The sequence below is a fragment of the Taudactylus pleione genome, unplaced genomic scaffold (assembly GCF_031769625.1).
Source record: "Taudactylus pleione unplaced genomic scaffold, aTauple2 ptg000032l, whole genome shotgun sequence".
NCBI classification, from domain to species: domain Eukaryota; kingdom Metazoa; phylum Chordata; class Amphibia; order Anura; family Myobatrachidae; genus Taudactylus; species Taudactylus pleione.
Genome location: NW_028284434.1, coordinates 892,895 through 906,515, shown reverse-complemented (window position 1 = coordinate 906,515; position 13,621 = coordinate 892,895). Strand labels below are relative to the sequence as shown.

The 13,621-nt window shown below is 40.1% G+C and overlaps 1 protein-coding gene across 1 annotated transcript in view; it reads right to left on the bottom strand.

Annotated features, from left to right (window-relative positions):
• LOC148538903 (uromodulin-like) overlaps positions 1-12,915 on the bottom strand; it is a 32,133-nt gene extending 19,218 nt beyond the window's left edge. Inside the window, exons 1-6 of the mRNA XM_088452089.1 lie at positions 12,762-12,915; positions 10,194-10,199; positions 5,288-5,338; positions 2,691-2,780; positions 1,628-1,824; positions 225-376 (exon numbers count right to left, since the gene is read on the bottom strand). Coding sequence (XP_088308215.1) covers positions 225-376; positions 1,628-1,824; positions 2,691-2,780; positions 5,288-5,338; positions 10,194-10,199; positions 12,762-12,915 — 650 coding nt within the window. The remainder of the gene's footprint in view (positions 1-224; positions 377-1,627; positions 1,825-2,690; positions 2,781-5,287; positions 5,339-10,193; positions 10,200-12,761) is intronic.
• Between the last annotated feature and the right edge of the window lie 706 nt (positions 12,916-13,621).

The window sequence follows — 13,621 nt, the reverse complement described above, 5'->3', positions numbered from 1 at the left end:
CTAGGGTTTACTTGACTCTAAGAAAGAATGTAATTATATAATGTGGTTATTCATGAAACATCTAAACAATGCTCCATTCAATTAATCTGTTATTGTTTCCCTGATTTTTTGTTTAAAAAAGATATATTTTATGTAATAAAGTGTACATACAGAGATAAATGTATTGCCATAAAGTCCATTACAACATATATTAAATAAATCGTTAAGGAAAAAAAAAACTATACCATAAGTCAGGACGCACTACACCAGTTGAAACATCTACGTTCAGGGGGTAAGAACAGGTAATATTGATAATGGTCATTTCTCTAATGATGACTGCAGCTGGATTCACCGGCAAGTAAATATGATTTTTATAAATAGCATGTGTTGATGTTACCTACAAGAAAACAACATTATATAATCATTCAGATCAACAACAGAGCTGTGATAAAATAGCTGTGACATCATTACTTTTATAACTGCTTTATCATATGGAGTAATACTCTGCAGTAGATAATAAAGTTATATCACTCTCCTAACATTTCCACCCGATTTAAAAATTAGCACAGGATGTGTGTCTACATCATGATGAGGGTGTGGCCACGCACACGGGCAATGTCTAGCATTTTGCAAGTGCTAAATTGCCATGTACTCCTCTCCAAGCAATTATTTTTGCCATACACAACAATGGCAGGAGCACAGCACCCGTTCAACACAGCTGCTCCCAATTGTGGCCATCAATATGACAACTTCTTATCTTTTCCATCATGTACATGTTTTTTTCAATAGCCAGAAAACATTTTATATGGACAGGCAGGCAGGCTTATTAATATTCAGCACAGACTAGTGAGTCTACATAGATGTTTCATTTCGCCCATTTCCGATAACCTCCAAAGCTATGTACTGTAACTGCCCACCATAAAAATAATTAAGTTTGAACTATGGGCCTGATTCAGCTTTGGGAATAGAGTGAGAATTAGCACTTAACTGTGTACCTGGACAAACCATGTTGCAATGCAAGGGGTGTAAATACATAAAATTTTTTAGCATGTAGTGTAAATACTGGCTGATTTTGCATGTAACTCACAAATACTGTACAGATTTATTATTACACTGCACGTTAGATGTCAGTTTGGAAACAGTCCTCCCAAATCTAAATCTCTCTGCGCATTGTAAATCTGCCCCACTTGCAGTGCAGCATGGTTTCACCAAGATGATCAGTTAAGTGCTATAATGGTCTATCACCACCTTTATATTTCCAATATGTTCATGACACAATTATTAAATAAGAATCTCCATTGTACAGGGCAGGAATAAAATAATTGTAGGCTTTTTCGCTCATAGTGCATCACCTCTACTAGCTATATTTTTAAAAACTTCATTTATTTTATACTTCTATTTTTCATTGTGCACTATGCAAACACACTTAGTGATGCACATCATTCCTATTGTGCATAATACTAAATTCTGAGCAATTTATACATTATGCATTTTCTTAAAAACCTGCCCATCCTTATTTGCATAGTCAGCACTGTTTATTTCAATTAGCATTGTGTTCACACATAGCTGACTGTCTTGTTTAAAATGACTAAATACAGCTCATATAGATGAGGTTTTATACAGCAAATCATTACTGCAAAACACTTACAGTCAGCTCAGTTCCACAAACGTATTCACCACGGGTCACTCTTATGTACACATAATTATCATCATATGGAAATCCAGTACATCTCCTGTCATCTAGATGGATTTTTGAAATATCTATATTATTTTCCTTTAGTTTGGGGACACTGAGCTTCACACTAAATTCACCGGCTGAACAAACAAGTTCTGAGCATAGACCACCTTGAAGAAAAACATAGAGGAAATGTTTACTGTACAAATTAAAATATTCAAAAACTCACACACACGCACTGTATAACCACTAAAAACATATTGATTTATTTAAAAAGTGTTGATGTTGGGCTTTCGCACTTGACTAGTGCATTTTTATTTTGTTTTATCATTTGTCTCTTGCAGTCGACTTTGGCAGTCTATACTGTTATTAAAAAAAAATAAAGAAAAATTATACCTTAAGAATTCCAAGATGATGTTCCAATGAGATTCAGATTGTTCAAAAGGAGTCTAATGTCAAACCACACTACAAACTTGGGTGAGACTGCAAATTATGCATAAGACAGGAGAATTCTTGATATTGGGAATTTCCCCTGAAAATTAATGTGTGCCTACTTTTTTCCTGATTGCAGGCTTCACTGGAAATGCTAATGGAAAAATGTTCAAAAGAGAAATAACGTCATAACAAATTTTTATTGTTAGGAATGTGTGTGTGGTTGGATGAATCAGGGGCATGGGATCTATCTATCTATCTATCTATCTATCTATCTATCTATCTATCTATCTATCTATCTATCTATCTATCTAAATGGTGGCCAGATGGAAGATTCTGTGGGAGATGTATGAAGACAGGTGCCTGATTGTGTTTTAGAGTTCTAGATATTTGGTTTAAAACTAAAGTACAAGTGCTCCTGTGTCAAAAGTGAAAATAAAACAGACTTAACTGTTCTGTGGTGATACCTGGATTCAGAAATTCCAATGGTTCTAGGTTCTGTCTGGTATGGGAACAGTAGAAGTAAAAAATGTTGTGGCAAAAAGAGGAGGAATTGCTCCCTTCTGCCTATTCTTATTGGACTTAACATTTATTTGAACTGTACCTTGCACTTTTTCTGGGAAGTTTTCTTGGACTATCTTAATTGTTTGGAGGGTCCACTTCCTGAGAAAAGCTTCATATTGATCTGAGAGACCTACCACATACCCAGAAATTGTAATATGTTCATTAACCCCGTGCTTTGTCTTGTGTTTTTGACTTAAATAGTGGTTATTTTAATATCACACTATGGGGACTGTCTATTTATTTTATACTAGTTCCACCACATGACAAAGAAAACCTATAAAACTCAGGAGGAAAGGACAAAGATACACAGATGATATCCATATATTTTCAGGTATGCAGTCCAATATACATGTGTTTTAATTGGTACATTGAATGTAGTAGCATACTATTGGCGTCTTCTTGTCACTCATTGGAATATAAAGTTCCCATTCTAGATACAACCATTTGGAGTTCTATAAAACCGATAATTCTGTCTTATTTGTTCATCTGGTACACAACTACTTGTGATATACTTATGGCACCTGCACGCACCATGTTTTGTGATTCAGACACATGATCTAAAACAGGAGAAACAACTGATTTCACAGATGTGTCTGACTCAAAATCAGGCCCATAGACACTCTGATTATTTTTTTGTCAGAATCCAAATAAATCACCAATATATTTATGGAATGTCAGAGGAAACTAGAACATGCTTAGGAAAACCCTTCACAACATGAAGAAATCATACAAACTCCCAAAAGATAGTGCCTTGGTCAGGAAGTCAACTCATGAGCTCCAGGCTGTGAGACAGTAATGCTAACGGGAAGCAATCGGGAAACCAACTGCCTAAATACCGGCAGCCGGCTTCCTGACTGTCATAACCCGGCAAGGGTGAAATGCAGGGCGTCTAGATGTAGATGCCGGCATTTCCCCAACGCCAGGAGACCGGCCCCCGGCATCACGATCTTAGTGATGCCGGGCGCCGCGAGCAGACGGCCGCGGGGGGAGGGTTAGGTTTAGGGCTCCGGGGGGGACTTAGGGTTAGGCACCCAACCGGGAGGGTTAGGGTTAGGCTAGGGGGAGGGAGGGTTAGGCTAGGGGGAGGGAGGGTCCCGGGGGGGACTTAGGGTTAGGCACCCCCCCCGGGGGATTTAGGTTTAGGCAGCGGGGAAGGGGGTGGTTAGGGTTAGGCACTTGGGGGGGAAGTTAGGGTTAGGCACCCCTAAGGAGGGTTAGGGGGGTTAGGTTAGGTTAGTGGATACTCACCTATCCACGATCAAGATTTCCAACTCTGTCGGGCTTCCGCTGCTTCGCACTCTGCTCCTGTCGGGCTGCCGCTGACGGGAATCGAGCCGCCGGCCATGCGGCTGGCGGTATTTCATACCCATTCCATGCTAACCACTAGGCTAATCATGCCTCCCTTTGGGGGAGATGTACTAAGCCTTGGATAGTGATAAAGTGGAGAGAGATAAAGTACCAACCAATCAACTCCTAACTGTCATTTTACATGCTGTGTTTAAAAATGACAGGAGCTGATTGGTTGGTACTTTATCTCACTCCACATTATCACTCTCCAAGGATTAGTATGTCTCCCCCTATGTCACATATGAGGGAGGGTGAAGTGGACCAAGCACTACAATTGAAAACAGGGCATTTAAATTCTTAATATACTGTATGCCCTTTTTCTCTCTTCACCCAGGGCACTAAAATATGTACTGTAGCTACTGCTATGCCATTTGTCCACAGCATCCTAAAAGAATAGAACTCAAAAGGGGAAAGCAATTGGTGCTCCATGTAGGGGCATCATTGGGCTATTAAAAACACTGGGTGAGTGAAACTGTGCAACTTATTCAGTGTTTGTGGCATAACTATAAGGGGTGCATGGTGGGCCAAACCGCACACTCTGACCCACACACAGATCCTCTGTCCAGGAGGGCCAAACCACACACCCTGCACCCATGCTTTTGTAACACTTACTTGCATGGTACCACAGTGGCAGCAGCAGCACTGCTTAATTCATGCTTGCACAGTAGAAAAGTTATGGAAAAATGGCAACTGCACCTGGACATGCACAGTAGACTCTGGCATAACACCAGAGTCTACACATTTGTGCCACCAGCTAGAGAGGAGGACCAGTTGGAGACTTCACACTGGCCCATACATGCCTACCCTCTCAGTTTTCTTGGGAGACTCCCGATTTTTGGGTAACCCTCTGCACAACCGGACGGGTAGACACTTTTCCCGCATTCTGCCCACTTCCTAGTGAAGTTGGCAGAATGGGGAGAATTTCTTCGGCTATCTTGGGTCCCCATGTAGGAGGCAGGATTTAACAACGCAATTCTCAGTGAATCGCATCATTTAGCTTAATGACGTGACCCATCAGGCCCGTCCCCGCCACAGCCCACCAGCTTCTCCTACCAAGACTTCTGCCGGGGAGGAGAAGCCAAAGGTAGACAACTATGCACTGACCCCCTACTCACTTAATACACCCCTGCCTAGACAACCTTCTTAGTTTGACCAATGGTAATGCCAACCCTGCATCACTGTAACAGCCTGTTAATGCACGACTGGTCAAATTACAATATAATCCTTCATTTTTTAAATGCATATATTGAAACATGTCTGTTTTTCTTTTGAACAAAAAGAATACTATACCTGTGTTAGAACAAATGGACCGAGCTTGAGGAATGACATCTATGGAACTAGCTGCATAGAAAAACAATTAAAACACATTTTATTATTTGAATTTCTAAAGTAAAGACTAATATACTTAGAAGCAATATGTACAGCTCTATAAGGGGTATATTTACTAAAGTGCAGATTTTTAGAAGTGGAGATGTTGCCCATAGCAACCAATCAGATTATACCAATTATGGTCTAGAAGGTGATAGCTCAGGGGTGAGGAACCTTTATTCTGCCGAGGGCCATTTTGATATATATATATAATATTATTAGCAGGTCCGGTGCAGGCCACGCCCAATCCGAGAAATGTCACATGGGGCAGGGCTGCAATTGCCGGTGATTACAGCAATGCTCTGACCATCCTGAGGATGATCCGGGGAGCTGTAAGGGCAGCGGCGTGACCATCCGAAGAGTCCTAAGGACGCTCCAGGTGGCACTGTTGCATAGATTATGGCTGCAGTGCCATTCTAGACACCCTGCTAGCCAGATGAGGCTAGCAGAAAACATCTCTGAGGGCCAGACCAAATGATTCCAGGGGCCCTATATGGCTCTTGGGCCTGAGGTTCCCCATCCCTGTGCTATCTGAATGGTTGCTTTGGACAACAACTCCACTGCTAAAAACCAAGACTTTAGTAAATAAACCCCTAATACTTAAAGCATTTACAGTAAATGTATTCTGTCATGTATTGTAGAAACTGGCAAAATCACAATTAGCTGAGAAATGATCCCAGTTCATCAAAGAGATTTCTTCCATATCTTTGGAAGACACTATTAAAACAGTATTGACAAATATGTTAATTATATTATGTGACTGACATATATTGTAAGATATGAATACATTGAATCTAATTTAACTATTTTATATATATATATATATTTTTTTTTCTATATATGTTTCATGTGGCCAATCACTAGAATCTAACTCAAAACAATATGCTGCATAACCTCTCAAGTCTCTACTGATATCTACAGTATATTATAAGTGAAAAAATGTGTCTGTTGGTCTGTCTGTCTGTCCGTTTGTCCTTAATGCATGCCCAGAGTTTCGGACCTAGCTCAAGGTGCACTCACTGCGGTCCTCACTACACTGACTAAAACAAACCTGGACCGTGGCCTGTGGCGCTCCCTGTGCCCCCGGTCCAACGGCACCCAGGACACGTGCCCCGGCTGACCCCCCCCTAGTCACAGTATGTCACTGCAGTGAACAGAAGTAATGGGAGGAATGATTAGAACTACTTTACATTAGATATTTGAGAGCACTTGGAAATGTGTTAACCAGAATGGATAAAACCAGTAGGCATAATTATTCCTGTCTGTTGTTGGTATATAACAGAAACTATTTGGTTAGCTGCTGTTCCAAATGAAGTCTCTGCAGACTTAACAAGATATTGAAATAGTGAAAGGATTTGTATAGGAACTGTGCTTAACCAATTAGTAGATATTTAAATCATCCCATACACAGACAATTTAAATCACAATTGACATAATTTATTAAGATATACACATATAATGTTGCATGGGTCCAAGCAAAAAAAAAAAAAAAAAAATGCACAATTACAAGAGAGTAAATATTTAGCAATGACTGCAATAATAAAATTTAGCCTTTAAATATTTAATTCTCTGCTGAGAAACACTGCTGATATTCCTATTTATAAAAATATAACAGTCTGTTGATGAATTGTGGAAATGTCCATATTATAAATATGTTAAGATACAGTTTCTCACCCTGATGTCTGCACAGTAATTCCGCTATAATCCTTTAGTAGCCCATTGAGGATGGGACATATAGACAGGGCAGGTTATCCAGATGGTAGTATCCGATCAGGGTCACCGGACCCTTGGCTTCCAACAGCAGTCCCCGCGCTCAGGCTGTGTCCGCATTGTGAGACCGATGTCGCTGCCGTACGTGAGGCTGCAGGTGCAGGGGGGGAGAAGCTGGGCAGCCTATAGCTGGTCACTCGGAAGATTCCGGCAATGTCCAATATGAGTCCTCAGACCGTCGGCTATCTGCCGCAGTAGCCTCGCTCACGCTGTGTCCACACAGCAAGGCTGGTTTCTATGAAGGAAAATTGTGCAGTTGAAGCTATACCAGGGGAGATGAGAGGCTGTAGCCACAGTCACCCAATTGAAGTGGCTGTGGAGACTGCTGTTGGAGGCCGAGGGTCCGGTAACCCTGATCGGACACTAACATCCGGATAACCTGCCCTGTCTATATGTCCCATCCTCAATGGGCTATTAAAGAATTTAAAGCAGAATTACTGTGCAGACATCAGGGTGAGAAACTGTATCTTTACATATTTATAATATGGTCATTTCCACAATTCATCAAAAGACTGTTATATTATTACAAGTTGGAATAACAGCTGTGTTTCTCAGCAGAGAATTGGATATTTAAAGGCTACATTTTATTATTGCAGTCATTGCTAAATATTTACTCTTTTTTAATTGTGTATTATTATTTTATTTATTTTTGCTGGGACCCATGCAACATTATATGTGGATATCTTAATAAATAATGTAAATTGTGATTTAAACTGTCTGTGTATAGGATGATTTAAATATCTACTAATTGGCTAAGCGCAGTTCCTATACAAATCCTTTCTCATGGAAATGTGTTAAATTAGTTTTGTGAGCATGGTTGATGGGAGGGAATTTTTTTGGTCGATTATCTAGCACATGTAAGGTGCCTAGTCATCAATAATTCAAAACTTTAGTTTCTTTTAATAGCAATGGAATCAGGTTTGCTTGATAATGTAAGTTAGATTGGCACGTCTGATTATTGGTTAGTAAGATTATAAAATGTTGTCTCTTGTGAGCTGTTATGAGTTGGAAGCATGGCAAAATGTATAATACCTGGAATTGGGAAAATTCTTGTAAAACAGAAGCTGAGTTTTGACAGAGGGGAGGATTGAAGTAGTTCATGATCAGAAGGAGCAAAATTAAAAACAATTGATTACATGCTTGGATCTCCTATATCAACACCAGCTTCCAAACCACAAAGCCACAGCATGTATCCTCCTCTATAGACTTTTCATCAACAGCTGTGTGACTGTGAGATCAGTACTGAGGCTTATTAATAGGGGGCTGATCCCTGAAGATGGGCCAGCCACCTGGAAACTAAGCAGCATCGAAGTGGTCCCAAATAGTAATGAGCATTGATGGCTCAACCAGGGATGGTCAAAGTTTTTTTTTTTACCATCAGCAGAAACCCATCGATGGTTGAGCCATTGATGGCTGAATGCTGTGCATGCACAGACCTATATGTTCTCCAAAATCGGAGAAAATGATGAGGGTTCCAGGGGAAAGTATTAGTATGGGAAAGGAACTAAAGCTGGAAAGTGACTTTTAAAATACTAGTGATTAGTTTGTTCATATATCATTCTAGTTTTTATTATATATGTTCATATATTCCACCCATTTATCTACCCCAAAATACACAAACATTTGGCAGATGGCCAATTATTTGTCACGATTATTTGTATTATGTTGTACTTGCTTCAATAAAAAAAAAGTATTAAAAACTGCATTATAACAGCAAAGGCTAAAAATCCAAAGACCATGCTCTAACAAATGGCAAAATAGTGCAGCAGGAAGGTAATAATTCTGTACACAACACAGGTGTTATTTGGTGTCTTCTACAAGTGTACCAGGGACACTAGATTAGTATGTTTGTCACAAAGGAAATGGTACTCTGTCTTTTGCCTTTTTATCCAGTTGCATACAGACGTACAAGTCGTGGCAGCCCCAGAAGTAAGTGCACTGTCATTTTGTTACATTAGTGATGCGATTATTATACATATTTAAGAAAATTGAGGCTTGGCAAGTCTGTATCATGCCAAACAAGGCTATTTGTCATGATTTCAGCAAAGGTGTATGTGGACATACATCTGTATGTGCACTGGACTCTCTATGGATATGTGCATAAACTCCTTTGTTAACAAGGGCACTGTAACACTGTTATAAACTAACAGCTGAGTCAGAACAGCAAGTTATAGGAGCTCCATTGCACTTTGTCTTATTGCAGAGTTTGTTTAAAGTGAATCTGCTCCGTCTGTTCACTGCTAATGAAAAACTGAACAAAATAATAGGTGTCTTTTATATTTAATTGAAACCAAATAGTAAATGCTTTTTTCACTATCAAAGAAAATCTTCAAACCTTTTTTTGTGCTTATGAGTTGTGAGTATGAGTAAGTGGGTATGTACATGCCAGGCGCAAATCTAGCGCTAATCTGGTGCATATGCTAAACGTGCTGAGCTGCGCTTCGGCACATGGGAGCAAAGCCATCATTTAAGTGTAGCTCTTTTTACTGAACATAATTTCCAATACACCCTCTGAGGAGCCCTGCTAAAGAATAAAATGGTAACATATAAATGTATTTTAGTATATTTTAGGCATAAAATTAGACTATGTAAAAATACAAAGAAAAACTCATATACCAAGCATTCCATATAACATATCCCATACAGCTAATGTATTTCTTTTCAACATTGTAAGTAAGCCAATGCAAATACAATATATCAAGGGTAGGCAAAGACCATCACTCCAGCTGCTGTGAAACTACATAACCCAGCATGCCCTGCCACAGTTTTACAGTAACACACCTTAACAGCAAAACTGTGGTAAAGCATGTGGGGATGTCTAGGTTGTCCATAGCAGCTAGCATATCTCATGTTGCCTACCCCTGCAGTATATTATATTAAATTGATGCAATTGGATTATCCCAACCAACAGTGTTATCATCACAGCTTCAACATTCACTGTAAAAACCCAAAAGTATTCTTACCCGCATTTGTGTTTAATAAAAGAAACGAGCAGGTAAAGAAAGACAGCAACACAGGAACAGAATGCATCTTTAGTGTCCTAGTCTTGTTCTTTTACCAGCAGCTAAAAAGAAAAAGAAAAAATTAGAACTTTAAAATTTAAGCAAATACTATTATCCAAATATTTTTGCCCCACTTACTTCAAGGTATGTTGGCACCAAAAGGTATCTGCAGGACTGAGGTGTTCCTCTTTTATATAGAGGAGGAAGTGAATTATTGCATCCCTTTTATTGCCATTTACCCACTGCTGTTAAAATTCATAACCCAACTGCTCATTGTCATGACATAAAACTATTAACCAAAAATAGTATACAGTATATAGCATCTGTAATAAAATAAAAAGAATCTTCAATGTAACCTAAAATAAACATGTAACTTTTACCCATATTGCCTAAAATAAAACATATATAACTTTTTGAGTACAGGGGTGAACATGATCGTGCTATTTAGGTGTCGTGAGAACATCATCACATGGATTTGGATCATCAAAAATATTTGCACTCCATAAAACCAGAGGTATTTACTGTATGGCAGAAAAATATAATCTACAGTAGCTGCATCTGTGATTTGTGCATTGGAATGGGATAGTAATGAGGTTGTAATGTTGTTATGCTTCAGTACACCATATGATGGGCATGTGAGTTTGCTGGATATGTGTTTATGCCGGATGTAGGGTTGAGCCTAATAGCCATGGCTGGATTAAAGGTTCTGGTCGTCCTATATTACAAAGGTGCTCACACACTCCTACCAATGTTCCTAGTCTGTTTTCAACTATGATCTTATTGTTGTGGAGTTTACATTTTCTCTCTATGTTTGTGTGGTTTTCTGCCAGGTAATTGGTTCCTGACTAAAATGGTCCTAGTGTGTATGTGTGAGATAGGGAATTTACTCAGTAGGGCAAGGACTGATGTGAATTACATCTATTCTTTGTTCAGCACTGCAAAATTGGTGGCCCTATATAATTAATGATAATAATCCCTCTACAATGCCCGTGAATTTTCCAACCCACCCCCCCATGGCTCTCTCCAATACATGACAAATCCCCCTCCAACTTATCCCCATTCATTCAACTTATTTTTTAGTTCACTGTAAAAATAATAAATAAAAAAAAAAAAAAAAAAAAATAATAATAATAATAATAATAATAATATACTGTCCCATATGTTTCGATAAAGATAATATATTTTGGGTTGGCATATTAGGTTATAAATATATGTGTGCTGAAATAAAGGCAAGACCCTGATTATCTTGGAGCACCCTATCCTTGTGTATTTTGGTCTTGGTATTGGTTTTGGATTTAATTAAAAATGGTCAAAAGGTAAAATCATGTAATTTGTAGTTTTTTAAAGTTCCTACATTACTATTAATATCATTAGTGTTCTTTTATAGCAGGGCCAAAACTAGGATATCTGTCACCCGGTGCAAGGTAGCAATTTTGTGCCCCCTCCCTTCCTGTACCTGGAGTTTGTCCTTGCTCTTCCATAAGGCAGTGCACTAGTCAAACGTCCCTGGTATAGGGACTTAAATTATTCCACACACAATAATGCCCATTACACATTATGCCACACACTGTAATTACCAAAGTGCGACTTACATATTTGTCCAACACCATTTTATGCCCCACAGTAAGGCTTCTAATTACTTTAAAATGACCTGCTCATTGTCAGGGGTTTCATGCTTGTTGCCACGGAGTTTCATACTCGTTGCCAGGGGGCTTCATGCTCGTTGCCAGGGGGCTTCATGCTCGTTGACATCGGGTTTCATGCTCATTGCCAGGGGGTTTCATGCTCATTGCTATGCGGTTTATGCTCATTGCCATGGGGTTTATGCTCATTGCCAGGGGTTACATGCTCGTTGCCATGGGATTTATGCTCGTTGCCAGGGGGTTTCATGGGAGAAGATGCAGCTTTCAGCATCTTCTCCCAGCACTTGCGCTAGCCTAACAGACACTAGAGGTCCAGTAAGGACCTCTAGCATCTGTCTCCTCCTTGGCGGCGGCCATTTTTGGATGGCCATTTTCTGACTCTCCAGCCCCCAAGCCACCGTGAGTCATCCCTTTTTCACCCCCTGCATTCTGGCTCCTGGTGCACATGCACCTCTAGCCTCCCCTAGTTGTGGCCCTGTTTATAGGGACCTATTCATCAGCCTTAATGGGCCCGCTACACATGCGGAATGCTAACTTCCACTTTCCGCACATTTAAAGTATTATTATTAGGGGCCCAATGGGGATGCCTAGTACTCGGCAAACTCTGAAAAATGAAAGTTTTCAGAGTTTGCCTGTGGGAACCAACAGCATCTTCAGATGGAATTGATTCCAGTAGCCCCAATCCTTAATATGGGAAGGAGGTCCAGGGTTGTCAAAAAGGGATCTCTGCTGCCTTCAAACTAAGGATCTGATTCATGGTAGCAGCTGTGATAGCTCTAATATGGTACTGCAGCAGGAGGCGTCATGCCTCCAGCATGCATTACTGGTCCTAGTTGCATTCTATTATGCAATATTGGCTCATCTGCGCTACCATCATCTGGCTGAGTGATCCATGGGGTCGCACAAGCCAGCCGCCACAGATGCTGAAAAGAGGCCATCACCGCTGCCCCCGTTCCAAAACGGCAACAGTCAATCACTGACAGTCTGCTGCCAAACTGCGAGCAACTTTGCAGACCTGCACTACACATGAGCAGTATGGGTTTGGCACATCCGCAGATTCCCGAACTTCAGGAATCTGCATAAAAAGGAGAGCTGTGTTGACAGCTGAATCAGCCCGTAAGTGTCCATTGGCCATTCGTATGCGTGAACTGATGCATGCGCAATCGGCCAGCAAGACAGGGTTAAGTAATACTGTATTGGTAGCAGTGTTAAGTATCGCAGGGACATCTCAGTTGTGGAGCAGCTTTCACCACACTGGAGCAATACTGAGCAATCTGGCCCCTGGTGATGAATAGGCCCCATAGTCATTTATAGTCAGTTGTATAAATGAACACCTCAGAATTTTCAATATTTTTATTTTTCATTAACATTGTCCAAAGGCTGTGGAGCTGGCTATATGAACTTAGTGATAGAGCAGCAGCACAAACACACAGCAATACAACACCTATAGAATACAATAGAAATAAATAGAAGCAATGTCCTTTAGTGCTGCACACAGAAATTAAATAGTGGAAGTTTTAGAGACCAGTTCCTTTTAAAAAGTAGATATTAATGATATGGAAAGGAATGCATCAAGAATAGAAAGAGACCTCAGCGGTGTGTGAGGATGCTGTGGCCATGGTAATAGTACTGCACCCTTTCAGATCTTGTGGGCGATGTACAAATTAAATAAGTACATTCTATAAGAATGATAGGTAGAAGCTGATAAGTTGCTATTTCAGCTTCTCCACTGGCCCACTTCTCCACTCATTTCACTGCTATTCAACCAAACACTGTGCCACGAGCGGTTGTCAAGTCTACCGCGGCGGTGAGCTCAGCGCACTTGTACTGTAGTGAATTTT